The sequence below is a fragment of the Microcaecilia unicolor genome, chromosome 1, assembly GCF_901765095.1.
Source record: "Microcaecilia unicolor chromosome 1, aMicUni1.1, whole genome shotgun sequence".
NCBI classification, from domain to species: Eukaryota; Metazoa; Chordata; class Amphibia; order Gymnophiona; family Siphonopidae; genus Microcaecilia; species Microcaecilia unicolor.
Window position 1 is genome coordinate 41,174,173 of NC_044031.1, and position 27,957 is coordinate 41,202,129.

Consider the following 27,957-nt stretch of genomic DNA (forward strand, 5'->3'; position numbering starts at 1 on the left):
CTTCTCTCATTCTTACAAGGACTTCTGGGACCGTAGTTCTGGGCTCAACTGCTTCACTGGGGAATCTCTGGGGCTTGCCTTGTCACAATACATATCAAGATCAATCATGCCAACCAGGGGCGTATCTGGACTCCGGCGGTAGGGGGGGCCAGAGCCAGAGGGAGGGGGCACATTTTAGCCCCCCCCCGCCGCCGCCACCACCGACCCCCCCCCCCATTCTCAGAGCCCCCACCGCCACCAATGACTCTCTCCACCCCCTCCCGCCGCCAACCCTCCCCCGCTGCTGTTGCTTACCTTTGCTGGCGGGGGGCCCCAACCCCCGCCAGCCGAGGTCCGCTTCCACCTGCCGCTGCCTTAAAAACTACTTCTTCAGCCGGCGGGGGACCCCAAACCCCAAACAACGACGTCAGACTCCGAAGTGGATTCAACAGCGCCTATCAACAGCAGCACGGCCATGGAGGCCGAAGATGAATTTTAAACACCTCGGGGCGGCTGGCGGGGGTTTGGGATCCCCCGCCGGCTGAAGAAGTAGTTTTTAAGGCAGCGGCAGGTGGAAGCGGACCTCGGCTGGCGGGGGTTGGGGTCCCCTGCCAGCAAAAGTAAGCAACGGCAGCGGGGGAGGGTTGATGGCGGTAGGGGGGCCCAGGGCAAAATCTGCGGGGGCCCAGGCCCCTGAGGCCCCACGCAGATACGCCCCTGATGCCAACACTTAAAAGAACTCACTAAACAAATATACTGTATGATTACATTCGATACATTCATCACCTATCATCAGTTATGGACCCGATGATGTCTCCATAGGCTAATTGACAAAAGTGAGTTTTTAGGGCAGCCTTAAAATGGTTTAAACCAGTGGTTCCCAAACCTGGTCCTGGAGGCACCCCAGCCAGTCAGGTTTTCAGGACACCCACAATGAATATTCATGAGAGAAATTTGAATGCACTACCTCCGCTGCATGCATTTCTGGTGCTTTCCCATCTTGCCTTGGTTGGTCCTGGAAAGGAGATACGATAAAGACATTTAAATACATCTGTGAAGTGAGTCTCTTACAATTGAAAAGAAGCTCTGGAATGAGAGGGACATAGGATGAAGGTGAAAGGGGACAGACTCAGGAGTAACCTGAAGAAATACTTCTTCACAGAAAGGGTGGTAAATTTATGGAATGGTCTCCAGGTGGAGATGGTGGAGACGAAGACTGATTCTGAATTCAAGACAGACTGGGACAAGTACATAGGATCTCTAAGGTATAGAAAAGGAAAGTTGATGGCATGGATGGGCAGACTGGGTAGGCCATGTGGTCTTTGCCTCCATTTTTCTCCGTTTCTATATTCAGTCCTTTTCAGGTTATCGATCCAGCACGACATCATGCAAACTCCTTTTTTTCCTGGCATTTCTAGTCCTAAAGTTAATTTTTCACTACTACCAACAAAATTCGGACTTTGCATTAGCTCTGTTCATTAGAGAACAGCAAGGAAAATGAAGAAATTGCTCCTAGCTCTCTGGCTTAGCACAGTAGCTCTGCCAGGCCAAAGTAGCCGGATCCAAGCCAATGAACTCTCTACCCGGGAACGGAATGCATTGGACGCCGCAGTGGAGACTTTCAACACAGGCATGCGTCTGTATGCCTACAAAATACTTTCCATCAGACTTAAGAATGCAACCGTATGTATACCGAAAATATCTAACGGCTATGTTTCTAGCTAAATGTTACAGGAATTCTATCTATACCTGTGTTCTAAGACTAGAAAAAATTACTGTAGCAGATAATGAGCATATGGCCAATCTACTCTGCCAATTTTCCCATTATGTCACAATATTGCTGAAAAGTAGCCTAATGGTTAGAGCAGGAGGCTGCAATCTAAGGTTCAAATCTCACTGACACTCTGTATGGTGTACTGCAAGTCACTTAACACCCCCCCCCCCCCCCCACCTCGTCTCATGCCTCTGGGGACAGGAAAATACCCATAATGAATATTCTGAATCTAACTCACCTTGAACCAGGGGTGAACTGAGAATGGTCTGGGCCCCCCCACCCGGCTGCTGCCCACACACCACCTATCACCATGCTGCTGGTGGTCTAGTGGTCTCTGTGGGGTGTGGACATGTTCTTTCCTGCCTGCTGCACTACCGCTATTCCCCCTCTTGCTGAAGCCACCGTGTTTTCAAAATGGCGGCTAAGACTTCCCGTGGTAGTCTGATGGGGTCTCGACAGTCTTGCGAGACTTCCTCAGGGAGCCTCAGCCACCATAGCAACAGCACAACAGGCAGGAAAGAACAAGTCGTCGCCCCCCCCCCCCCCCCCCACAGAAGCCACTAGATCAGCAGTGGCTCACCTTTAAAGGTAGGACTGGGGAGGGCTGTAGTGTGCGGTGAGGATCCTGGTAGAGCCTCTGGGCCCTCGGGCACTGCCTGGTTGACCAAATGGTCAGTCTGCCCCTGCCTTGAACTACTGGAAAAGGCTTAACCTAAATCCAAAATCTCTTCCTTCCCTTACTTAATTTATAGTTTTACTTTCTCTCCCCTGCAACTAAGGATTCATTCTGCTTATCCCAGGCTTTGTATGTGTGACTCCCCCCCTTGAAAAATGCCCCTGCTCTAGGGCAGTGGGAGGATTTCAGGGAGGTCACCAAGGCAACAAGGGTTGGGATTGCCAGCCTGATGGGTGGATTTGGGAAGGTCCAGCCCATTTGGGCAGGGCCAGGAAGTGATAAAAGGGATTGTGTCTGTAAAATCAAGGTCTTTGGTTGCCCACCCCTGCTGAGACCAAAGCACCGAGGGGGAAGTCCTGACCTGGACACAAAAAGGAGGACTTCTGCAATATACAGTGGATGGAGCCCCTGCCACAGGGCAGAGGGTGCCTGTGGGGAGTTCCTGACTTGGGAACGAGAATGAGTGCCCGGGGGAAAAGACACCCTGGGGAGAAGTGGGAGCGGAGGAGCCTCATTTCTGGCAAGACATTTAATGGGTGTTCGGAGGGGAATCCTGACCCAGGATGGGTCAGAAGCAGAGGCATAGCTAGGTGGGGTGCAAGGGGGAGCAGCTGCTCCCCCAAACAGATTTTGGATGAAACGGCACCTATGCGTCTCAGCCCTTCAGCCTCGCATCAGCGCCTATTGTACAAAATGTCTGCTCCCCCTGACATCAAAACCTGGCTACGCTTCTGGTGAGAAGTAAAAGAAAAACCATGCTGTTGATGTACAATGATTACTTGCGTATATTTGGCAATGAAAGGAGACTGTGTCTGAAGCTGATCTGGAACTGTTATATACCCTGACTGTACAAATCAATTTGTAAGTCTGGACTGGTTTTAAGTTGTTCTTAAGTAAAACCAGTTGAAGTTTAACTCAACGACTGCTAGTTATTATTGAATGAGCGTGGACTTGAGTGCCCAGAGGGAGATAACCCCACAGCCTACCGTGATTTTAGCCTGGCCCTGACTTGCGTCCCACTCAACATCTGAACTCTGTTTGTATATCCTGGGCCCGGGGTTCTGACCCGAGAAGCTTAGCTGGTGCCTGTGAATCAAGCGAGCGGGACCAGGATTACATATGAATCTTCTTGTTTTTTGCATCCCCTGCTCTTGCAGTGAACAAACAGTGACCAATATTTTAAAGCCCTTCTGTGGTCGGTAGCTACAAAACCGAAATTGTAGATGCTCATGAGGAGGCAGTGTTAGGGGCATTTTGGGGCTGGGCCAAAAACTTATCTGTGTAGTGGCAATACTCAGCCACTGGACAGGTTGAGACTGCACAAATGGCAGATATAAAGTTAATCAGACACATTATCCATTTAGCATTATGTGGCGTCTCTGTCACTGGAAACTGATTCTTAAAACACTATTGTACGTGAAAGAATTCAACTCAATCAAATTAACAAATTGTTCACCCAGATTATTTCAAGTAAAGGTCAGATCATCAGAAGGTAGGCAAAGTGTTTATGTATCATACTTGTAACATTCACCGCAGGTTCTCATAGATCCAATTTTTTACAAGACATTCTCTTCATTTATTTTTATAACCTTACCTCTTTGTCTCCTTCGCTGTAGCCTCATATCATGACACCTTATTCTAGAATTCTTTTCTGCTTGACTTCTGTGCACTGTTTATAAATTTGAAACAATTGACTATGCCTCAGGGGCGTAGCCAGACACCCAATTTTGGATGGGCCTGGGCCCAAGATGGGTGGGCAGAACTCCGCCTTGTCCCACAAGTGATTTGGTCTCTCCTTCTCTCGCCTGCATGCCAAATGGTCTCTCAAATATCCCCCTCCCCTGCATACCTTTTAAATAGCTGATTTTCACTGGCAGCGAGCAGCAACTAATACACACTGCTTATGTTGGCCCCACAGCCTTCCCTCTGACTCGCTGCAGGTGAAGATCTGTTTACAAGGTATGCAGGAGGGATAGTTGTTGGGAGTTTTCGGCTGGTGGAGCTTGGGGATCCCTGCCAGCCACATCATAGGTGTGCTGATACTGGGTGGGCTTGAGCCCAAAAGTGGGTGGGCCTGGGCCCACCCGAGCCCACCCTTGGCTACGCCACTGCTATGCCTGTCATACCCCTGCTCTTCCTCCTCTCTTCTAGGTAAGTCTGAAATGCCCAGTTAGCCTTGGACAGGCCATTTACATGCACTTGTAACCCACATTTTCCCACCTATTTGCAGGCTCAATGTGGCTTACAAAGATCTGTTATAACAGGGTAAGTAATACAACTGGTGTTACAAAAGAAATTCAAGAGAACAGGAGGATCTGGTCAAGCATTTGTAGAGTAAAACATTCTGAATAAAGGTGTTTAGGTGTTGTGTTATGGTTAATTATGTGTTTTCGTGGAAGGCCTTATTAAAGAGATAGGTTTTCAGAGCTTTGCGGAAGTTATTTAGCTCGTTTATCGTTTTCAAGTGAGTTGGTAGTGCATTCCACATCTGCGTACTCATGTAGGAAAAGCTGGTCGCGTGTGCTAGTTTGTATTTTAATCCTTTACAGCTGGGGAAGTGAAGGTTGAGAAAGGTGCGGGAAGATCGTTTAGCATTTCTGAGTGGCAGGTCCACGAGGTCTAGCATGTAGGTCGGGGCATCCCCGTAGATGATTTTATGAACAATCGTGCAGATCTTGAACGTGATGCGTTCTTTGAGTGGGAGCCAGTGTAATTTCTTTCTAAGGGGTTTTGCACTTTCATATTTTGTTTTTCCAAATATGAGTCTGGCTGCAGTGTTCTGGGCTGTTTGAAGTTTCTTCATGGTCTTTTCTTTACAACCAGCATAGATCGCATTGCAATAGTCTAGGTGACTTAATACCATTGACTGAACCAGGTTGCGACAGATGGCCCTTGGGAAGAAAGGTTTTACTCTTTGGAGTTTCCACATGGAGTGAAACATTTTCTTCGTTGTATTCTTCACGTGATTTTCAAGTGTTAGATTTCGATCGATGGTGACTCCCAGAATTTTCAGGTTGTTTGAGACGGGGAGGGAAAAGTTTGGGGTAGTTATGGTGGTGAATTTATTTGTGTTGTGTTGTGAGGTGAGTATAAGACCTGTTTTTTCTGCATTGAGTTTTAGCTGAAATGCATCTGCCCAGGAGTGCATGATTTGGAAGCTTTGGTTGATTTTGTTGGTGATTTCCTTTAGGTCACGTTTGAACGGGATATAGATCGTGATATCATCTGCATATATGTATAGGTTAAGATTTTGATTGTCTAATAGCTTGGCTAGTGGTATCATCATTAGGTTAAAGAGGGTTGGTGAGAGGGGGGATCCTTGAGGAACTCCGCATTCTGGTACCCATGGGGCTGATATCACCGCGTCAGTTATTACTTGGTATGATCTTGTTGTCAGGAATCCTCTAAACCAGTTAAGAACGTTATCTCCAACTCCGAAGTATTCCAGGATATGTAGTAGTATTCCATGGTTGACCATGTCGAAGGCACTGGACATGTCAAATTGTAAGAGAAGTATGTTATTGCCAGTTGCAATTGTTTGTTTAAATTTACCCATTCTACACCACTCAGGATTTTGTGGACCTCAATCATATCCACCCTAAGCCATTTCTTTTTCAAGCTGATGAGTGCTAACTAACCTCTTAAGCATTTCCTCATATGAGAGGACTTCCATCCCCTTTATCATTTTGGTCAATCTTCTTTGAACCTTTTCTAATTCCGCAATATCTTTTTTTGAGATACAGCGACCAGAATTGAACGCAATACTCAAGGTGAGGTTGCACCATGGAGCAATACAGAGGTAGTATAGTATTTTCAGTCTTTACCATCACTTTCCTAATAATTCCTAGCATCCTGTTTGTTTTTTTGGCCACCACTGCACACTGGGCAGAAGATTTAAATGCATTATCTACAATGACACCTAGATCTTTTTCTTGGGTTCTGACTGCTAAGGTGGACCCTAGCATCAGGTAACTATGATTTCTCAATGCGCATCACTTTGCATTTGTCTACATTAAATATCATCTGCCATTTGGATGCCCAGTCTTCCAATTTCCTAAGGTCTTCCCGCAAATTTTCACAGTCCACATGCATTTTAACAACTGTAAATGTACATGGCCACATTGTAGCTGTGATGTCAGCAGGTTTTGTGTTGGTATTTTATAAAAGCACATAGACACCTAAGCGTCCTTATTTCTTTAAAAAAAAAAAAAGCTCCTACTTGGCCTCCCCTCATAGGTGACCTGTTATAAAATTACATTGACCGGTATTTTCACCACTACCAGCATTATCCTTGGATATTCAATGCTGGGCCATGTCCAGGTAATGGCATTAAATATCCAGGTTAATGTACTGTAGCAGTTCAGGGCCACCGAGAGACTGGGCCGGGCCTGGGGCAAGGCCGGTCCGGGGCCCCGTTACCACCCTCCCCGAGGTCGCTGCCGCCCCCCCCCCCCCCGAGGCCACCACGCCGAAGTCCCCAGTCTCCACCCGCCCACTCCCGGCCCCATCAACAGCCCCCCTCCGTCCACCACCAGGCCAGGCCCCCTGCATTCAAATCACAGCTCCTCACCGCCTTGTGAAAGCACAGCAGCGGCAGATCGCCTCCCTTCAGGCCTTCCCTCCCTGTGTCCCACCCTCGTGGAAACAGGAATACATCAGACGAGGGCGGGACACAGGGAGGGAAGGCCCGAAGGAAGGCGATCTGCTGCTGCGCTTTCACATGGAGGTGAGGCGCTGTGATTTGAATGCAGGGCTCCAGCCCAGTGGCGGACGGAGGGGGGCTGTCAACGGAGCTGAGGGCGAGCAGGTGAGACTGGGTACTGCAGTGCCGGGCCCCCTTTGGAGGCCCGGGGCCGGGGAATTTTGTCCCCCCTGCCCCCCCCCTCGGCGGCCCTGTAGCAGTCTCTCTTATAGGGTTAACTGCAATATTTAGCACTTAAGCGCCTTAGCGACACTGCATAAAGATTGGACTGACTTTTATGTGGTTCGATATGGCCAGTTAATGCAGTTAAAACCATAAGCATGTTTTTCTTTTCATAGTAACATCTTTATTTCATTCCTTTTCTTATCCACTGTTTTTTCATACTCCTTGTGTTTAGTCATATTACTAAATAACAGTGATGTCCAAAAATACATAGACATTTAATATGTATGTGTATGTGGGTATGTATGTGTATGTGTGTATGTGTGCGTATGTATGCACATATATATATATATATATATATATATATATATATATATATATATATATATATATATATATATATTTTCCTTTGACTCTCTCTGCCTTAAATTGCAGATCTACATTTTTACACATTAACTTAACATAAGGATTCGATCTGATCTCACCACCCCACAATATAATATAATAATATATTAGTATGTTTTTCATCTGTTATATCACATGGAGTCCCTTCATATGGACATATAATTATACATGTATATATATGTGCCTTTTATCTCATGTCATCTCTTTTTTTAGACCATATATTTTCATTTTATTATTCCTACGTTGTTTACATCATGCCTTCATGCTTATAATTTCATTTTACTTTAGATAATTTTACTTTAGATACATATTGCTAGGAATTTTTTTGTTGTATAATTTCCCACAATCATTTTTAATTTTGTTGTTTATTTCAATTTACGTCACTAAATGTTTATTCATGTTTTTAATATTTTATTATTCTGCAGTGTCTATGCATATATCATGTCTCCATGTTTATAATTTCATTTCACTTTAGATATATTTACTTTAGATAATTCTATTTTAGATACATTTGTTAGGTACTTTTTGTTGCATTATCTCCTATTATCATTTTTTAATTTTGTTGTTTATTTCAATTTATGTTACCAAATATTTATTTATGTTTTTAAATATTTGTTGTTTTTAGACTCCTGAGGCAGGCCGTTTGGCCGAAACACAGTTTTTTGTGTCGAGTCATTCAATAAAGTGGTTCCTTGTCATTTCATTTCCCGTTTCCCTGGAGTCATTGGTCCATTTCCCACTCTTTTTTCTGTGCTGTTATTTTCACGTGGGAGTTTGTGTTCATCCACTTAGGTGGATTACTCTCTCGTTAAAACCATAAGGACATAAGTGTTGCCATCCTGGAACAGACTGAAGGTCCATAAGCCCAGTATCCTGTTTCCAGCACTGGCCAATCCAGGTCCAAGTACCTGGCAAGATCCCAGAACATTATAACAGATTTTATGCTGCTTATCCTAGAAATAAACAGTGGATTTTCCCAAGTCCATCTTACTAATGGCTTATGGACTTTTCTTCCTTTTTTAAACCCTGCTAAGCTAACTGCTTTTACCACATTCTCTGGCAATGAATTCCAGAGGTTAATCGCCTAAGTGCCGACTCCACCCCCTGCCTGCCCAGAAAATAGCTGGCTTTCATTTTAGCGGACAGTGCTAATATTCAGCTGCACTAACCAGTTAAGTGCCACTGAATTTCAATGGATAGGCCCACAGAGGCAATTTAACTGGCTAGGAACCTCTCCTGGCCGCTTAAATCACTTTGAATATTGACCAATATATGTTTTAAAGCTCAGCTGTTATTTACCTATAAGCACTTCAACAGATAAGTTATATGACGAGTGGCTGAGTTTTCCTACTGAAGGTATAGATTTTTCACCATGTTTACCAAAATGAATAAATTTGGCCATCCTTTAGATAAAATGGCCAAATTTATCCTAGAAGTACCATGAATTCCCCTCTCCCCCCCCCCCCCCCCAAATCATTTATTTGGTCGGCACTACCACCAACCACATAAATGCTTTTGAATAGCCCTATTTCCGAATAAAAACAGTAGTAGACGCATACAGACTCTTCCAAATGTGTTATAAAACTCCCACATTGCTTCCAAAATGTTCATGAAGACTTTGATTTTTCTAATTTTCAGGCTGTGTATGAAGGGGAGGATGTCAGGATTACTTTTTCCATGAAGCAAACAAATTGCCGAAAGCACAATATTAACACAGAGCAGTGTCACCACAAGAGAAAAGGGGTAAGTGAGAGCTGATAAAGTTAGCCTGCAAGTGAACAAGTAGCCTAGTGCCTGGCACAGCAGGTTAAGCACCTGAAAAGCCAAGGTTCAGATCCTGCTTCCTCCACTCAAACTCTTTGTAACTTTGTACCATGGGTGTAGTTTGGGGGAGGGGGGCAGTGCCCCCTCCCCCCCAAACGAGCTGCCATCCCATCCTTCAATCCCGTGAGCCACCGGCAGCCTCTGTGAGAAAGCAGCACGCATGCTGCTTTAGACCTGCCCCCGGAAGCCTCTTTCTCCTTCAACTTCCTGTTCCTGCCGGTGGCTCGGGGTATTGGAAGACGGGGGGGGGGGGGGGGGGCCATACCGGACTCCACTGGAAAACTCCAGTGCTGTGGTGGCGGCAGGGGCTCAAAGGAGATCAAGAGAGTTATGCCCTCCCTTTGCCCCCCCCCAAATGAAACTGTCAAATTACGCCCATGCTTTGTACAAATCTCACTGCTCCTTCTAAGTTGAGCTGGAGATATCCAACTGCATTGCTGCCAGTGGGGGGTGGGGGGGTGCTTCAATATTATGTTTTCAACTAGCCGTTAAGCCCGTTAAAACGGGCGAGTATTGCAGCCCTCCTCTCTCCCCTGGCCTCACCCCATTCACCGATTTCCCCCCCCCCCCCCCATATCCAGCAACCCTCCTCTTTCCCTTGGCCTCCCCCTCCCCCCATGTCCAGCAACCCTCCTCTCTGCCCTGCTTTCACCCCATGTCCAGCAACCATGCCCTCTCTCCCCTGCCCTCCCCCCATGTCCAGCTACCCTCCTCGCCGCCACTCCCTCCCCCCTCCGTGCCGAGCCCCCCGCACTGACCTGACAGCGCCTGTCACCTCCGTGTGAAAGCGCTACAGGCAGCAGCAGATCGCTCTGCTGCTGCCTGCAGCGCTTCCACACGGAGGTGAGAGGCGCTGTCAGGTCAGTGCAGGGGGCTCGGTACGGAGGGGGGCGGGAGCGGCGGCGGGGATTGGGGGGGAGGGTGGAGGTTGGTGCGCGCGATGTTCGTTTCCAGGCTCCAGTGGCGGTGTCCGACAGTCCGACTCCGTTTCCCTCTCTGTTCCGCCCTCTGACGTCATGATGTCTTGACGCGAGGGCGGGACAGAAAGGGAAGTCTGTACTGCGCATTTGCAGGTGAGTCGGTCACTTGCCGTTTTGTATGTTTGATTGCTAGGGACAGGCAGGTTCCCTGGAGTCCACTACTGAAAATGTGATAGTAAAACAGCACAAAGCAATACACAGACAGCAAAGGTGTCAATAAAAGTCCCAAAACAATGGCGCAGTGCAGATTTTTTTAAATGTCAGTGACTCAATGACTCAACATGGGCTGTGTTTTGGCCATAAGGCCTGCCTCAGGAGTCAATATACAATTGTCTAATCCTAAGAAATAAGGAATAATCCTGTGTAATAAGAAACCATCGATTGCACCGAAACTGCACATCAAACAATGTCCTGCATTAAAGAAGCGCTGTAAACCAGCTCAATTTACAAACAGTAACAAGAAAGTGCAACAGCACCCTCTACTGGCAGAACTGCAGCTGGAGGACTCCCACTCAGCTTAGAGGAAACAGTGGTGTCCATTGCTTCAGATACAACTCATGTTGTAAATTCACTTGGGCTGGGAAATAGCATGTATGGCCTGCTTGTAATTTACTTGGGGGTCCTTTTACTAAGAGGCGGTAAGCACTAACGCTAAAAGGCAGTACCGTGGGACACACTCAGGCATTCTGCGGTAGTTCTGGGACTGGTGTGCACCAATCCTGCACAGGGGGCGTTTGGGGGTGGAGCGGTTAGCGCAGGCAAATCGCCACATACTGCCAATTAGCATAGGATTAGCTGGTGAGCCCTTACCGCCTACAAACTAGGTGGCTGTAAGAGGTCACGCGGTAATGGACACGCACTAATTGGGAAACTAGCGTGAGGCCATTAACGGGAAAATAAGAAATTGCAGCCATTTTATAACCGTGCTAAAAGTGGGCTCAGGGCCTGGGAAACCCCCGCGTTAAAAACAGCGCAGGCCACTTTTTACAGCAGCTTTGTAAAAGGCCCCTTGGATTTCAGTTTTGAAACAAAAAAAATTAAGTCCAAATCCAATTATGCAACTCTTCAGTCACATGGGCATATTATTCTATAGGTAGCAAACTAATCCCTTAAATGCATGAAAATTTAGAAAGTGCTGAAAAACTCAAAAATGACATTTTTGCTTAGATCACATATGTCTGCTTGCAATCTACTTATTTCTGCAAAGCCAAAATGAAGAAATCATTTCATATTTTTAAAATTATATTTTCTGCAAACCAGTATCTCTGAAAAATCCTACAAATAAAAATCAAACAAAGCAAGCATCCATTCCTTAAAAAATAAAAATAAAAAAATCAATATTCACCATCATCCAAAATAAACCACACAGGAAAAAATCCAAACAACAATACAAAAGTTAAAACGGAGAACAAAAAGCTGTAATTTTTTCCCCTTTTAAAAAAAATGTTTGTGTGCTGCATGTAGATATTTTCCCTAGATGCAGCTTGATGGTGAAACTTGGTCGACATTGACACATGCTTTAAGGAATCGATTAGATTTGTGTTAGTGAACTGTGCTGTTTTTGGGACCGCACGTCTATTTGCCAAAATATTCCCATCGGCTTTTGTACTTGTGTAGAGACACAGCTAATTTAGGCCTGGGGCCTAAACAAAAGAGCAGGTACAAAGGCAAATCAAACTACCTGCCTGATTTCCCCAGACACACATTTCAACTCCCTCCACAAAACATTCAACACACATTTAAACTCCCCTATCTCCTTGAGCTTCCTGTCATCAGGGCAAATGCCCCCTTCCCCCATACCCTTTAGCTCTTACCAGGAGTTTCCCTATTGTCTTCTGGGTGGAGGAGTAATCCCCAGATGCTCCTGCCATGTTTGCACCAGTGTTTGTAGAAGTCACTCACTGGAGTAGAGAAACAAAATCCACTACTACTACTACTACTTGACATTTCTAAAGCAAACAAGACAAGTCAGAAGGGGGAGTAGCATAACCAACAAGACTCTTCCAATGAAGCCCAGGAGACGGAAGAAGTGATATTTACTTTATTCCACAAGTGGATAACATTGACTCGACACGGCACCATGTTTCGGCAATAGTGCCTGCCTCAGGAGTCTGTATATATATTACAGCACCCAAATGTAGTAGTTGATGTTTCGAGAGATACAGACATAGTCAAGTCAGCCACAGATGACAAAATGCAATTGTGAGAGCAAAAACCTCCAAAGATACAGCATCCGAAGTGCTGACGAATGAAGTGCCAAAATAGAGAGAAGTGTGTTCCAAATGTTGCTTCTGACCCTCTAACCAGGACTAATAGCTACCAACTCAATAAAAGTGCTTATAACAGTTCACACCAGTATCATATAAAGAAATATTTTTTTTGTATGTAGAGTACCCTCAGATATTTTCCACTGTTACTGCAGTCAATAATGTTGCTACAGAGTGGCATAGCATTTCTTTCATCGGGTAACTCTGACAGAATTTTTTAGGGAGCAACACTCGCTCATTTTTTCATGGTTCCCAATCACCTTTGTGCTATAAAATCACTACTTGCTTAAAAATATATACTTGGTGAAAACTGTGCACTTATCTTGCCTCGCTGAAATGTTCATCAATCACCTTCCCCTGAAACCGCCCGACTCCGCGGGTTTCAATCACTTTCCTCAGGGACAAGGGTTAAGGCTGCATTAGTGTTGCTCCCTAAAAAATTCTGTCAGAGTTACCCGATGAAAGAAATGCTATGCCACTCTGTAGCAGCATTATTGACTGCAGTAATAGTGGAAAATATCTGAGGGTACTCTACATACAAAAAAAAATATTTCTTTATATGATACTGGTGTGAACTGTTATAAGCACTTTTATTGAGTTGGTGGCTATTAGTCCTGGTTTGTGTTATTTGCGATTAGATGTTACCAGAGACATTGATATTGTAAAATCGCTTCTGACCCTCTAGCAGTATTCTAATGGATACGACCACTAGAGGTTAAGCTACCAAATAAGGGCATGCACGCCTACTGTTAGAGGATCAGAGATGCCATTTTTAGGGAGGAGTGTCTGGACATTGCTCATGCAACCTGCAAGACACTAGGGAAACCCCTGATAAGAGCCAGGGGGTACAGAGCAGGGGCGTAGCCACGGGCGGGCTCGCCACCCAATTTGGGGTCAGGCCCGCCCAGCAGCAGCACAGCAATTTCAGATGGTCGCAGGCTCCGGTCCCCATCATCGTCCCTTCCCCCCGTGGCATGCCGCAACTTTCACCCCATCTTCCCTCACCCTCACCCTCGCAGGCCCGCCCAGCAGCGATTCCAATCGCAGGCTCAGCTTCTTCGGCTCGCACACGCTGCCTGCCGGCTGCCGCTCAAATCTCCTTGCAGCTACTAAGCAGCAGCGCTAACCTGGAAGCTCAGAGGAGAGGCTTCCGGGTTAGCGCTGCTGCTTAGTAGCTGCAAGGAGATTTGAGCGGCAGCCGGCAGGCAGCGTGTGCGAGCCGAAGAAGCTGAGCCTGTGATTGGAATCACTGCTGGGTGGGCCTGCGAGGGTGAGGGAAGATGGGGTGACAGTTACGGCACGCCACGGGGGGAAGGGATGATGGGGAAAAGATGTTGGACAGGGGAGGGAAGACGGGGACAGCAGCTGCACGGGGGGGAGGGAAGAAGATGGAAGAAAAGATGCTGCACAGGGAGGAGGGAAGATGGAATGATGAGGCATAGTGGGTGGGGGAGAAGCTGCATGGGGAAGAAGGGAGAGATCCAGTAAAGGGGTGGAGGGGTCAGGAAGGGAGAAGTCTTGGCTGCATATGAGGTGGAGGGGAGGGAGACATGCTGCATAGAGAGGGGATAGGTGGTGAGAGGGGAGAAATGTTAAACATAGGGGTGGAGAAGAGGGCAAAATGGTGGGCATAGGGGTGGAGGGAAGGGAGAAATGTTAGACATGCTGGTAGAGGGGAGGAAGGTAGATATGCTGTATGGGAAGGGGAGAGAGATGTTGGACAGTGGGAATGAGAGGGGGAGATAGACATGGGGGTGGATGAGAGGGAGGGAGAGGTAACAGTAGGTGGTGAGGGGGGGAAATGCTGGGCCATGGGGGAGAGGACTACTACTATTACTATTTAACAGGAATGAAGAGAGAAGAGGCATGAAAATATAAGGCTACCATGGTGGGGTGGGGTGGGGAGGGGAGGGGATCACATGCTGGTTAGAAGGGCGGAGGGAGAAGATTATGGGAATGGTGGAACCCTGTGGGAGAGGGCAAGGAAATGAATGAGAGATAGTGATTACAGAGAGTTGAAATATGGCAATGGGAAGTAGATTAAAGATAAAAAGAGAAAGTAGAGATGGGGAGGAGTAAGATGGGGAATGGGAGAGCAAGAAAGTAGAGATGGGGAATGGGAGAACTAGTGGGTGAAAGAAGAAGATGGAAATTTGATAGGTAGTTGAAAAGTAAAAAGGAGACAAAGAAGGGTGAGAGAGAGGCAGAAAAGAGCTACAAAGGAATGACCAACATGTCAGAGGCAGGAATAGTGAGGGAACAGACAGGAGAGAGGAGAAAAGACAAATGGACTACAGCCGCTTGAAGAAGAATTAGCAGACGGCAGAGAGGAAAGCAGAAAAGAGAAATTGGAACCAGCAAGATGGAAAAATAAAATCTCCAGACAACAAAGGTAGAAACAAAGCATTTTATTTCGAATGTTTTAAATGGAATATGTTAGCTTTTGGAAATGTGCATAGGAAATGTCTTTGTATTGTGTTCTGTAGAAAAGGAAATGCATGTTTTATGTCTCCAGTGTTGCAGTAATGCCATGTTTAACTTCTTGGGGTTCCTTTTCAATTTTTGTCTAAATATTTTTATTTCTAATTTGTGATCCCTTGTTCTGTGTTTGGTGAGGTTCTGTTGGTGTGATAGTAATGGCAGGTGGAAAATTGGGAGGCAAAGAGGAGAGGGAATCGGGGAGGGGAGCCCTCCTTTATTTTCTGACCTGGGCCCAAGCAGGTCTAACACCAGTCCTAACCCTTGCTGTATAGCTGGTGAGGATTCCCAGGCATCCCCAGCTAAGGACCTCCTCCAAAGGCGGCCAGAACTCCCTTCTACCAAGCTCTGGCAACAGCATCCTTGAGCCATCGACAGCTAAGCATGTGTGGGGTGTTGGCATCAGTGGCTTAGGTTCATTGCTGCTGCCTGCCAAGCTTAGTAAAAGAGAGTTCTGGCCACCTTCAGAGAAAGTCTTCAGCTGAGCTTGAGGATCCTCATTAGCTAAAGTATTTATATTTTGAGGTGGAGGTAGGGCGGAGCAGAGAAAATTTTGTGCCCACCCACTTTGGGCTCAGGCCCACCCAAAACTGGCTGTCTGGCTACGCCACTGGTACAGAGGTGGGAGTGTGTGCTCTGATATCAGAAGTTTCAAGGGGGTGGTGTGCATATCCTGATGTTGAGTGGGTGGGTGGGTGGGGTAGTTTATATCCAAATTTGGGGGAGGAGAGTTGGGGGGGTTAGATTTGTTTTGGGAGGATTCGGGAGAGTGCATGGATCTCGCCTCCAGCCCCTTTAACAGATAGCAATCCTGATTTGAGGCCTGCTATCTTTGTTACTACTTGAAGAGTACAAAATGTTGTTTTTCTTTTTGCTGTTTTTCTAAATTGCTGCTCCCGCTGGATGTATTGGCACATAACCATGTATTTGCTGGTGTCCTCTAGGTATTTTACAAGATTCTCCATGTTCAGCTGAGACTTTTGTAAAGTACAGGAAGAATAAAGCATGACCCAACCTGGACATCTCAATTCCCATCCCAATAACCTAACATGGGCCTTCACGTGTTTTATTCCCTATATAGTTTGCGTTGGACAATACTGAGATTTTTTTATTTTTATTTTTCTTTACTGACGGAATTGGGCTTGTTTGATTTATTTGGAAGGCTTATTCTGGACACTGGTTTGCATAAGAGAATTTACAAGCAGCACTAACCGTGACATCAAATGACTACATTGTAAGGTTTTGCAGGATTTAAATATGATTGCAAGCCAACCTATTGGCCCAGGATCTTTGTGGCAAACAGAGAGAAATTTGTGATTTTTCACGGTGTGCCACAGCATATGTGGGTACATCTGACTCTGATTCACTATCTTTGTGTTTCTTTACCTCAGTTGGTTCTCCACTGCCTTGCGTGTTTTGCATTTGAAGAGCAGATATTGGAACCTCTAGCTTATTTTATGGACTGTGTCCCAAGTCGGCAACCTGCTAAGGTAATTTCAAAATGATCTATTTATCCTGGAAGTTTCACCCATATAGGTTTACTACCATTGCATTGTGAGCAGCAAAGAGGTCACTCATATGCTTGATTTACATATGATCTTGCCATTGTGCTGACTGGTATATTTGATATGTAACCCCCTTGTTTGTTCACCTAGGCGGCTGCCTGGTGTACGCCCGGGAAACTGGGTGGAAAGGGCACATATCATATTTGTTGGTTTGGGATCAGGGGCAGGATCAGGATTTATCTCCCACTTAGCCATCTCTCTCCTCTTCAATATGTTCAAAATTCTGTTGCCTGACTGATTCCACCAGTGCCACTATGCTCATATTAGCCCTCTCCTCAAGTCACTTCACTGGCTCCCTATCCATTTCTGCATACAGTTCAAACTCCTCTTATTGATTTACAAGTGCATTCACTCTGCAGCTCCTCAGTACCTCTCCACTCTTATCTCTCCCTACACTTCTCCCGGGAACTCTGTTCACTGGGTAAATCTCGCTTATCTGCACCCTTCTCCTCCACTGCTAACTCCAGACTCCGTTGCTTTTATCTTGCTGCACCATATGCCTGGAATAGTCTTCCTGGGCTGGTAAGTCAAGCTCCATTTCTGGCCATCTTCAAATCTAGGCTAAAAACCCATCTTTTTGATGCTGCTTTTAACTCCTAACCCTTACTCACTTGTTCAGTACCCATGTTTTCTCATTCCCACCTTAGTAATTCCCTTATCTCTTATTTGTCCTGTTTGTCTGGCCTAATTAGATTGTAAGCTCTGTCAAGCAGGGACTGTCTCTTTATGTTCAGTGTACAGGGCTGCATACATCTAGTAGCGCTATAGAAATGATAAGTAGTAGTATCTGGGGAAGCCACAGCAAACTGCACCAGACTGTTACTCGGTAATTCACTCCACACACAGTCTTTCTGTGTGAACCAAAGTTTACTGTCCTTTAAGTGATTTAGGCACAGTACACTTTATCTTCACTGATCAAGTAATAATAATAATAAAACTTTATTTTTAACCCGCTATATCTAATACAATCTAAGCATGGAAAAAAAAATTATACATAATAAAATCTGAACCAACAAACAGTAAATAATAATAAAACAAAATCATACTTAATTATTGATTAATACAAACTATTTACAGTTCTTTCCTCCTCTCACCATAGATGAAAATACAATTAATGGTTACTTTAATTCCCTTAGATGGTAAAACCTACTCACCAGGTTGGTGAGGGTCTTTCAAGCACACAGTTTAGGATATCTGCATTCATATTGACAGATGTTAAACATTTATCAGTGCTTAGTTATTATTTACTTAATGTTTTCCTAACCTCCAGTTGTTGGCAGGTGGCTCTAGTAGTCAAGATGGTAACAAATAGTAGATTGTTATACTCCTCATCCCTGTATAGATGAAAATGGGCACCCTGGTTGTAGCAGAAACACAAATTAACCTTCTGCTCCTTTCTTTTAGGGTTTAGTAGGGTTGGACAGGATCCCATTCCTGTCTGCAAATGAACCTTTTTCGGAGACGGGAAGGCGGTAGAACTAGAGGACATGAATTGAGGTTGAAGGGGGGCAGATTCAGGACTAATGTCAGGAAAAACTGGGAACCAAAACTTAGGAAAGAAGAAAAAGAAAGAAGGAAATACTTCAAACATCAAACACAACTCAGTGTTTCTAGCCAGCCATAGCAGAAAGATCTAAAGTATGTCAAGACCCTCAATTCTTCCTTAGAAATATTAAAATCCAGTAGCTGTTTGGGGTCACAAAAACATAAAAAAATTCTTATCCTCAAAATTTACCACCCAAGTACAAGGAAAACATAAAACAAGTCCAAACAATTGAGCTCTAGAATGCAAGCCCAAGAACTCCTGTTGCTGTTTCTATGTTGTTCTCAATAAATCAGAAGATAAGAGCTATGAAACCGGGTGTCTGATCAGGATGCCATCTTGGATCTCCTTTTGCATTATTTCCAACCCAATGTGTTGGAAAGAATTATATATATGTGGTTGAGAATGTCCATCTGTCTGGGAACAACATAACTCTCCAAAAGTTAAACAGAATGTGACCATAAGAATAGCCATACTAGGTCAGACCAATGGTCCATCTAGCTTACTATCTTGTTTCCAACAGTGGCAGCAGGGCCGTGCCAACATGGTAAGCGAGGTAAGCATGGCAGGAGGCCGCCGCACCATGCTTACCTCGCCCTCTTCTCCCCAGATCCTTTTCCTTTTTTTTTTTTTTTTTGTTTAAATTTACCTCTGTCCGGAGGCAGCGTAGCGTTAGTGAGAAGGAGGCGGCGCTCCCCTGCCCCGACGTGTCAGTCTTCCCTTCGCTCAGTGTCCCGCCTTCTTCTGACCTCATTTCTGATGTCAGAAGAAGGCGGAACTGAGCAAAGGGAAGACTGACACATTGGGGCGGGGGAGCGCCGCCTCCTTCTCACTAACGCTACGCTGCCGCAAGACAGAGGTAAATTTAAACAAAAGAAAGGAAAAGGATCTGGGGAGAAGAGGGTGAGTAGTGTAGCGATCGTTTTCGGGGGGGGCAGGGTGGGTAGTGTAGCGATCGTTTTTGGGGGGGGGCAACTGCAGGGGTGCGCCGGAGACCCTAGGCACGGCCCTGAGTGGCAGGTCCAGGTCACAAGTGCCTGACAGAATCCCAAATAGTAGCAACACTCCATGCTAACAATCCCAGGGCAAGCAGTGGCTTCCCCATGTCTATCTCAATAGCAGAGTAAGGACTTTTCTAAACCTTTTTTAAAAATCTAGATATGCTAACCACTGTAGCCACATCCTCTGACAACAGGTTCCCGAGCTTAACTATTTGTTGAGTGAAAAAAATATTTCCTCCTATTTGTTTTAAAAGTATTTCCATGTAATTTCATTGAGTGTCCTCTAGTCTTTATTTTTTTCAAAGAGTAAAATATCGATTCACTTTTACCCATTCTACACCACTCAGGATTTTGTAGAATTCAATCATATACCCCCTCAGCAGTGGCGTTCCTAGGGGGGGGGGCGGTCCGCCCTGGGTGCACGCCGCCGGGGGGGGGGGAGGTGCCGCGCGCGCCTGCCCTCCGTTGTTCGATGATTCATCGCATTTGGGCGGATTTGAGCTGGGCGGTGTCGGTTTTCAGCGATAATGGAAACCGAAGGCATTCAGCTCAAAAACGAACAAATCCAAGTCATTTGGTTGTGGAAGGGGCCAGGATTCGTAGTGCACTGGTCCCCCTCACATGCCAGGACACCAACCGGGCACCCTAGGGGGCACTTATAACAATTTTTAAAAAAAGTAAAATATCTCCCAAGTCCATAGCTCCCTTCCCTTGGGTGCTGAGTCCCCCAAATCCCCCCAAAACCCACTGCCCACAACTCTACACCATTACCATAGCACTTATGGCTGAAGGGGGGCACCTAGATGTGGGTAGTGGGTTTTGGGGGCGGTTTGGAGCGCTCCCATTTACCAGCACAAGTGAAACAGGTAGGGGGGGATGGGCCTGGGTCCACCTGGCTGAAGTCCACTGCACCCACTAACAACTGCTCCAGGGACCTGCATACTGCTGTGATGGAGCTGGGTATGACATTTGAGGCTGGCATACAGGCTGGGAAAAAAAGGTTTTAAAGTTCTTTTTTTTGTGGGAGGGGGTTAGTGACCACTGGGGGAGTCAGGGGAGGTCATCCCCGATTCCCTCCGGTGGTCATCACTTTTTGGGGACTTGTTCGTGACGAAAAAGGGTCATAAAAAGTGACCCAAATTCTCGCTTCTGGCGCCCTTTTTTTCCATTATCGGCCGAGCGCGCCCATCTCTCCTCGGCCGATAAACACGCCCTAGTCCCACCTTCACCATGCCTCCGACATGCCCCCGTCAACTTTGTTCATTCCCGTGACAGAGTGCAGTTGGAGGCGCCCAAAATCGGCTTTCGATTATACCGATTTGGGCGCCCATGAGAGAAAGGTGCCCATCTCCTGATTTGGGTCAAAATATGGGCGTCTTTCTCTTTCGAAAATAAGCTGGATAGTGTGCTGGAGTTCCTTTTCAGAGTAAGAAGTTAGATTTTATAAATAGTATAATTAGGACCTACTTTTTAGCTTCCACTACCTCTTTTCAGCGTGACTAAGTTGATTCCTCAAACCAAAAAGACCAGGATGATAACAATGCTTCAAGGATATCAGTAGTTGTTAAACATAAAGGGATTTAAAAAAATTGCCCTTTATGCAGGGCCGGCTCAAGCGACTGTGGTGCTCTGAGCCAATTTTTACATGGGCACCCCCCCCCCCCCCCCCCCGCTTGAGATCCGATAACTGCTCCCCCTATCTTTGAAGTTTATTTTATAGAAAGGGAGAAAGTGAACAGCTTTTCTTATGCAGATGACGTAACACTATACATTTCCTTTTTTAAGAAAGATGATGTCAGTATCCTGCTCTCCTTGGGCCTCACCTTAGTAGATAAATGGGCTAAATGCTTACATCTGAAATTATACCGTGAAAAGACCAAATTGTCAATTGTCTCAGCACCAAATATTGATACCTCAGATATACAACTGAGTTTTGAAAGGGACCCTCTGAAAATTGAAACTGAATTGAGAATACTTGGGATTCTGGTAGATAAAAAACCTACACATGGAGAAACATTGTCAAATGATAGTAGAAAAGGTGTTCCATGCTCTTGGAAAACTAAGGCAAATACGACACTGCTTCGATGTGGATAACTTCAGACTACTGCAAAGCCTCATCCCAGCACAAATGGACTACTGTAATGTGTTATATGTAGGATGCAATCGGGGCAGAATGTGGCAGCTAAACTAAATCTTTTCCAAATTCAAAGTTGAAAGAGTATATAACATTGCATTGGTTCCCAGTTGAGGCAAGAGGGATTTTCAAACTCTGCACAATGACTTACCTGTCACCAGGGGCGTATCTGCGTGGGGCCACAGGGGCCTGGGCCCCCGCAGATTTCGCCCTGGCCCCCCCCTCCCCGCCGTCAACCCTCCCCCTCCCAGTACAACGTGCTGCGACGTCAGACTCCGAACTGGATTCAGCTAATTAGCACTGCAGTGTTACTTCCTTGCAGCATGGCCACGGAGGAAGACGAAATATGAAGACTTCGGGTCGGACCTCGGCTGGCGGGGGTTGGGGGCCCCCGCCAGCAAAAGTAAGCAGCGGGGGAGGGTTGACGGCGGGGAGGGGGGTGGAGAGAGGCGGAGGCGGCTGGGGGGGGAAGGGAGGCAAAAATGTGCCTCCCCTCTCTGGCTCTGGCCCCCCTACCGCCGGATTCCAGATACGCCCCTGCCTGTCATTACGTCTTGTTTTTTGCTCCTGAATACCTAAATCAATGGATATTGTTGCCTCAACTTTGAATTAGGAGACTTGCAGGGCATTTCTTGGATCTGTCATTTCCTTCCCCTCCAAAAACAACAGACTCAAGTCCCTATATGTACAGACTTTACCTTATTTATCAGCAAAGCATTGGAACGAGCTACCAATTCAGATAAGAACAGTGAATTACTGTGGGGCCCTTTTACTAAGCTGCGGCAAAAAGTGGCCTGCGGCAGTGTAGGCGCGTGTTTTGGGTGCGCGCTAGGCCAGTTTCTACCGCGTCTGCAAAAAAGGGCATGCAGTAAAACGGAAACCAGCGTGCGCCTAAAACCAGCCTGAACCCTTAATGCCACCCATTGATCTAGCGATAAGGAATCACGCGCTACACACACGGTGACCAGTCAGCACACGCCAACTGCCAATTACCGCTGGAAAGGCCGTGCGTGGGAGCAAATATATAAATAATTCATCCAGGTGTTATGGGCGTGTGGCAAATCTGAAATTACTGCCAGGGGAGCACGGTAGACTGGCAGTAGTCTCATTTTGGCATAGAGCCTAACGGGCCTTTGTGAAAGGGCACCTATGTTGTGTTCTGTAAACTTTTAAAAGCCGATGCAAAAAAAATAAAAACAGAAGAAACCAGTCTTCGCAGAAAGACACCAATCAAAAAACAGCGAATATGACTCAACAAAAATCAGAAGACGACGCTTCCAATATAAAGTCAATAAAATCAAATTTATTAAACTTAAAATAATAAAGTACTAATATATAAAAAAGATGAGAGACGCTTATACCAGCTTTAGCATTTTCTTCATTCTGAGTCTACAATTGCTACTATAAGTTCCCCGAGAGAACTTTGAGAAGTTGATCGCACAGACGTTCCAGTACTATCATATGTACCATTCTAGAAAGAGGATGATAAAGCCCTCTGGATTAGATGATTAAATTTAGGAAGTGAGCTATCCCACGGTGACAAGACTCCTGATGCAGGCCAGATAGTCTCACCCATCTTTTTTATATATTAGTACTATAAACTTTTAAAAGCCTACTTATTCAAAAGATTTGTGTTACAGAATGAACAACAATCAAAGTCAGTTGGAACTTATTCCTTCAGACGACTTCCAATGACCATTCGCTGTGCTAAATACTATTGGTATTCTAGATGAATATATTTCCTTTTCTTGGTGTAAGTCGCATTGAACTCGTTATGGGAAAATTGGCGACTAATAAGAAATAAAGGGCCCGATTTACTAAGGCGCATTAGCATGCGCGCTGTGTTGGTGCCTGTAGGGATATTGTAGGCGCACACGCAGTTAACGCGCATACACGGTTAATGCACGTTAAAGACGCTAACGCGCCAACAATGCGGCTTAGTAAACAGGGCCCAAAGTCAAGTCAAGTCCTCCCTACCTCAAAGTGATAAGGGGTGCCAAAATCCTGAATTCTGGTCCAGCATCCCTCCCTCCCTCCCCTCCCCCCCCCCCCCCCCCCCCCCCCCCCCCCCCACCTGCAGAGGGAAGAGAATAGAGACCGGGAGAGATGCTTTACTGGGATTTTGGTACTCTTCACCACTGGCACCCTGAGCCAGTGCCTCTTCTGGTGCAAAGGTTGGGCCAGCCTTGCCTTTATGTTACATATGTTTCTCATCCTCTTTTCTTTTCCTTGATGTCAGTGTCTTCCCTTTTCTTTTTCTCTCTCCTTTCCTACTTTTGTGCTTTTGGGCTTAGATCTGCATTCCTTGGATTAGTGTTGCAATCAAAGTGCATCCCCCAGATTCAGAATTTTCTTGTTGCTGTTTGTGCTTTATTTCAGGAGCGACTTATCCAGAGACAGAAGAAATGTGAAGAAGTCAAAGAGAAAATTCCAGTCCACTATATTAGTCAATACTCTTTCCTTAAGCGGTCAGACTATTGATACCTCTACTGGATGGCAGCCCTGCATGAGTCTTTATAAAATTACATTGGTTTAAGCAATTGAATTTGGATATTTTAAATAAACTAAAATGCTTTTAAATATATTCTGAATCAAAATGTAGCAACTTTGAGTGACTATTACATATATTTCAGGGATCTCATGTTGTAAGCAATATAAAACTTTAATTCACATCTTCTTGGCATTTTAAATAATTATTAGGTAATAATTGGAGAAGTTAATTTTTGTTTCATTTGGCTTCTTTTTTTGTTTTTGCTTTGTTTTTAATACACATTTTTGAAATAGCCAGAACTATTCTTATTAATGAAATAATAATAATAAAAAGAATCTGGATTTCACTGTAATTTTTTGTTTCTTGTGAAATGAAACCAAAGCTGTTTCATTGTGGTTTTAAATTGGTTTCAAAACAAATACACATTCCTAGTAATGACACCTTTAATTTGTATTCTAGTTCATAATTGCAGCATGTACTAGCTTGTATTATTTCTTTCTACTCTAGGCTGGTGTTCATTTATGTGTTATACATGTGGTGTATCCCTCAAATTCTGTATAGGTCACCCAAAGTTAGGTGCCCAGTTTTGGGTGTGAATCACAGATATGCGTGTAAAGTAATTGGCTAAATTACATAAGTACATAAGAACATAAGCGTTGCCATACTAGGACAGACTGAAGGTCTATCAAGTCCAGTATCCTGTTTCCAACAGTGGCCAATCTAGGTCAGAAGTACCTGGCAAGATCCCAGAACAGTAAAACAGATTTTAAGCTGCTTATCCTATCTAGAATATGCAGTGGATTTTCCCAAGTCCATCTTAATAATGGCTTATGGGCTTTTAGAAAATTATCCAAACCTTTTTAAACCCCGCTAAGCTAACTTCTTTTACCACATTCTCTGACAACAAATTCCAGAGTTTAATTACACATTGAGTGAAAAATATCAATAATTGGCCTTAACAAGTGCTTATTGGCACTAATTACTGGTTACACATGCATCTGCTTTGTGCTCCTAATTCAACTTGTGCGCAACTCTCAAGGGGGCATGGCCAAGGGAGGGGCATGGGTGGATCAGGTGCATTTCAGGATTTAGGCACGAAGTTATAAGATACTTCCATTTCTGTCCCTAAGTGCATGTGTCTAAAATTAGGTATGGCTTAAGCTAGTATTCTATAAAAACAGTTCTGAACAGAACTCCATTTATAGAATTCATGCTTAGCGTGCTTCATCCCAGCGCTTAACTTTGGGTGCCCTATATAGAATTGCCCATTTTAGAAAGGACGCATATGTGGGCAAGTAAATGTTTATGGGAAAATGCGTACACCAGGACCATAATTTAATAAAGCTGATTATGGATATATTCAATCAATATAAAAATATAACATGTTAGTCCCCAGAAATAAAAGTTTTTAAAAAGCCAAGCTGCATGGCTGACAGACATTTAATTTTCTAAAACACTGAGGGATCCTTTTATAAAGAAGCAGTAAAAAGTGGCCTGTGGTAGTGTAGGCGCATCTTCCAGGCGCACACTGGGCAACTTTTTACTGCGGCTGGGAAAAGGCAATTTTTAATGGGCTGGGAAATGGGCATGCGCAAAAATTAAAACTAGCATGTGCCTATTTACAGGCAGAGCCCTTACCGGCAGCCATTGACCTAGCAGTAAGGGCTCACGCGCTACCCGTGTGGTAACCATGCAGCATGCACCAATGTGCCCACACTGCCAATTACCACTGGGAACGCCCCCCATGGTTGAAAATAGAAAAATACTAGTAAAAAAGGCCAGTTTCTGACACAAATGAAACGGGCGCTAGCAAGGTTTTCCTCGGAGTGTGTATGTTTGAGAGAGAGTTTGTGTGAGAGATGGAGTGTGAGTGTCATAGAGAGAATGAGACAGAGACAGTGTGTGTGTGTGTGTTTGTGAGAGAGAGAGAGTGTGTGAGAGACAGAGTGTCTGTGTGTGTGAGACTGTGTGTGTGTGACAGAGAGATAGAGTGTGATAGACAGGGAGTGTGTCAGAGAGAGTGTATGTGAGAGACAGTGAGGAGGTTAGCATCCCGCAAAATTGGTGTGGGGGAGAAGAGAACGATGTCTCTAATAAGTCTGGCAGGTTGTTGAGTGGAGGAGTAGCCTAGTGGTTAGTGCAACAGACTTTGATCCTGGGGAACTGGGTTCAATTCCCACTGCAGCTCCTTGTGACTCTGGGAAAGTCACTTAACCCTCCATTGCCCCAGATACAAATAAGTACCTGTATGTATGTAAACTACGTTGAATGTAGTTGCAAAAACCACAGAAAGGCGGTATATCAAGTCCCATTTCTCTTCCCTTCTAAGCCATGTTAATTGATAGAAGTGTGCATCCTGCTATAAAAATGATCAGAAGGGCTGGAGGTGGGCAGAGGTCTCAATCTATGCGGCCATCTTGCTCGGCAAGCAAGCTCCCCCCCCCCCCCCCCCCCCAAATACAAAAGGTTTTATACATCTAACCTCTAAGCAGCAAATAAATAAGTTCATACAACCAATAGGAAGAATGCTGAGGCAGGCCGTTTTAGACTGAAACACGACTCGTGTTGAGTCCTAGATGTTTTGAATAAAGCTTCCTTACATTGGACATCATCTAGTGTTCATTTTTTTTTTTGTCACCTTCGCTGTGTTTTGTTTGCAAATAGATGGTATAGACTTCCTCTCCACTCTCGCTTGGTATGGTCCTGAGTACAGTTCACACATTTTTCAAACTGTAACACTAAAAATGTGATTTATGCAGTTGGCTGTCCTTGTAGTCTAATTTATATTAGGAAATTAAAGAGTTACAGTCAACAAACTGAAAGGAACCCTTTTACAAATCTGCGGTAAGCACTAACACATGCTTACCGCAGGTTACAAAGCACTACCACGGAGAGTGCTCAGGCAATTCACAATAGTTTTGGGATCAGCATGTGCTTCCCATGCACTAAAAAATCTATTTTTTGCACATAGGAGGCACGCGCCAATCCCAAGAGTACCACGGGATGCAGTTATTGAGGAAAGAACAGCATTTTAGTCTGGAACTGAATACTGTGGCACCTTAAACCAGGAAATAGATTATGGAGTGTTTTTATAAAGATTTTTTATAATGTAAAAAAAAAAATGCGCCCATAATATAGGAGTGTCTGGTGCTGGGATCCTGGATGTGGGGTGTCCCGGGTCTCGGCTTTGTCTCCCTCCTTGTTAAGGGCCCTGCTTACAAAGGTGCACAAGTGTTTATAGCGTGTGCTAAAAAATTAGCATGTTCTAACTATGTAGATGCCCATAATATTTGTATGATCATCAGATGAGCGTACCGACCTCTAAAATGGCTAAAGATGATTATGAGCCAAGCAGGTTACAAAGCACTACCATGGAGAGTGCTCAGGCAATCCACAGTAGTTTTGGGATCAGCGTGTGCTTCCCATGCACTAAAAAATCTATGCAAAACACAAAGAAAAAAAACCCTTATGATCATAAAAGCTGTGTCCTTTCTGTAACATGCTCAACAAATAGTTTGTGTCTAGTCTTCCCTTTAATACAACTCATTGAGGCCCTCTTACTAAAACACGCTAAAAAATGGCTAGCACTATCCTCGGCGCAGATATTTCCCACCTGTTGAGTCCACTTTTAGTGTGGTAGTAAAATGGCCACATTTTCCATTTTGCCTATTAATGGCCACATCTAATTTCACCATTAGTGCATGAGCCCTTACCGACGCATATTTTCTAGGTGGTAAGGGCGCCCGTGCTAACCACATGGTAATTGGTTGGTTCGCAACATGTAGTTGCACTAACCAATTAGCACAGAACATGTCTACCCTTGACACGCCCCCAGCAGTACCATTTGTCAATTAATTACCAAGCAGCACTGATCTGCATTCAAGTGAACTTGTAGCTAAGAAAAGCAATGTTTGGGACTGTTTAAGTGCATTTATCAGAAAAGTTCAGCTTATGAAAAAAAACAGAAGATTTGTGG

General features: G+C 45.1%; 1 protein-coding gene across 1 annotated transcript; it reads left to right on the plus strand.

Moving 5' to 3' along the window:
* The first annotated feature begins 1,440 nt into the window (after nucleotides 1–1,440).
* LOC115465554 (retinoic acid receptor responder protein 2-like) lies at nucleotides 1,441–24,074 on the plus strand. Its single transcript, XM_030196107.1, has 4 exons — nucleotides 1,441–1,662; nucleotides 9,337–9,441; nucleotides 16,639–16,737; nucleotides 23,870–24,074. The coding sequence occupies exons 1-4, from the start codon at nucleotides 1,477–1,479 to the stop codon at nucleotides 23,969–23,971; spliced, it is 492 nt and encodes a 163-aa protein (XP_030051967.1). The 5' UTR covers nucleotides 1,441–1,476; the 3' UTR covers nucleotides 23,972–24,074.
* The last annotated feature ends 3,883 nt before the right edge of the window (nucleotides 24,075–27,957 follow it).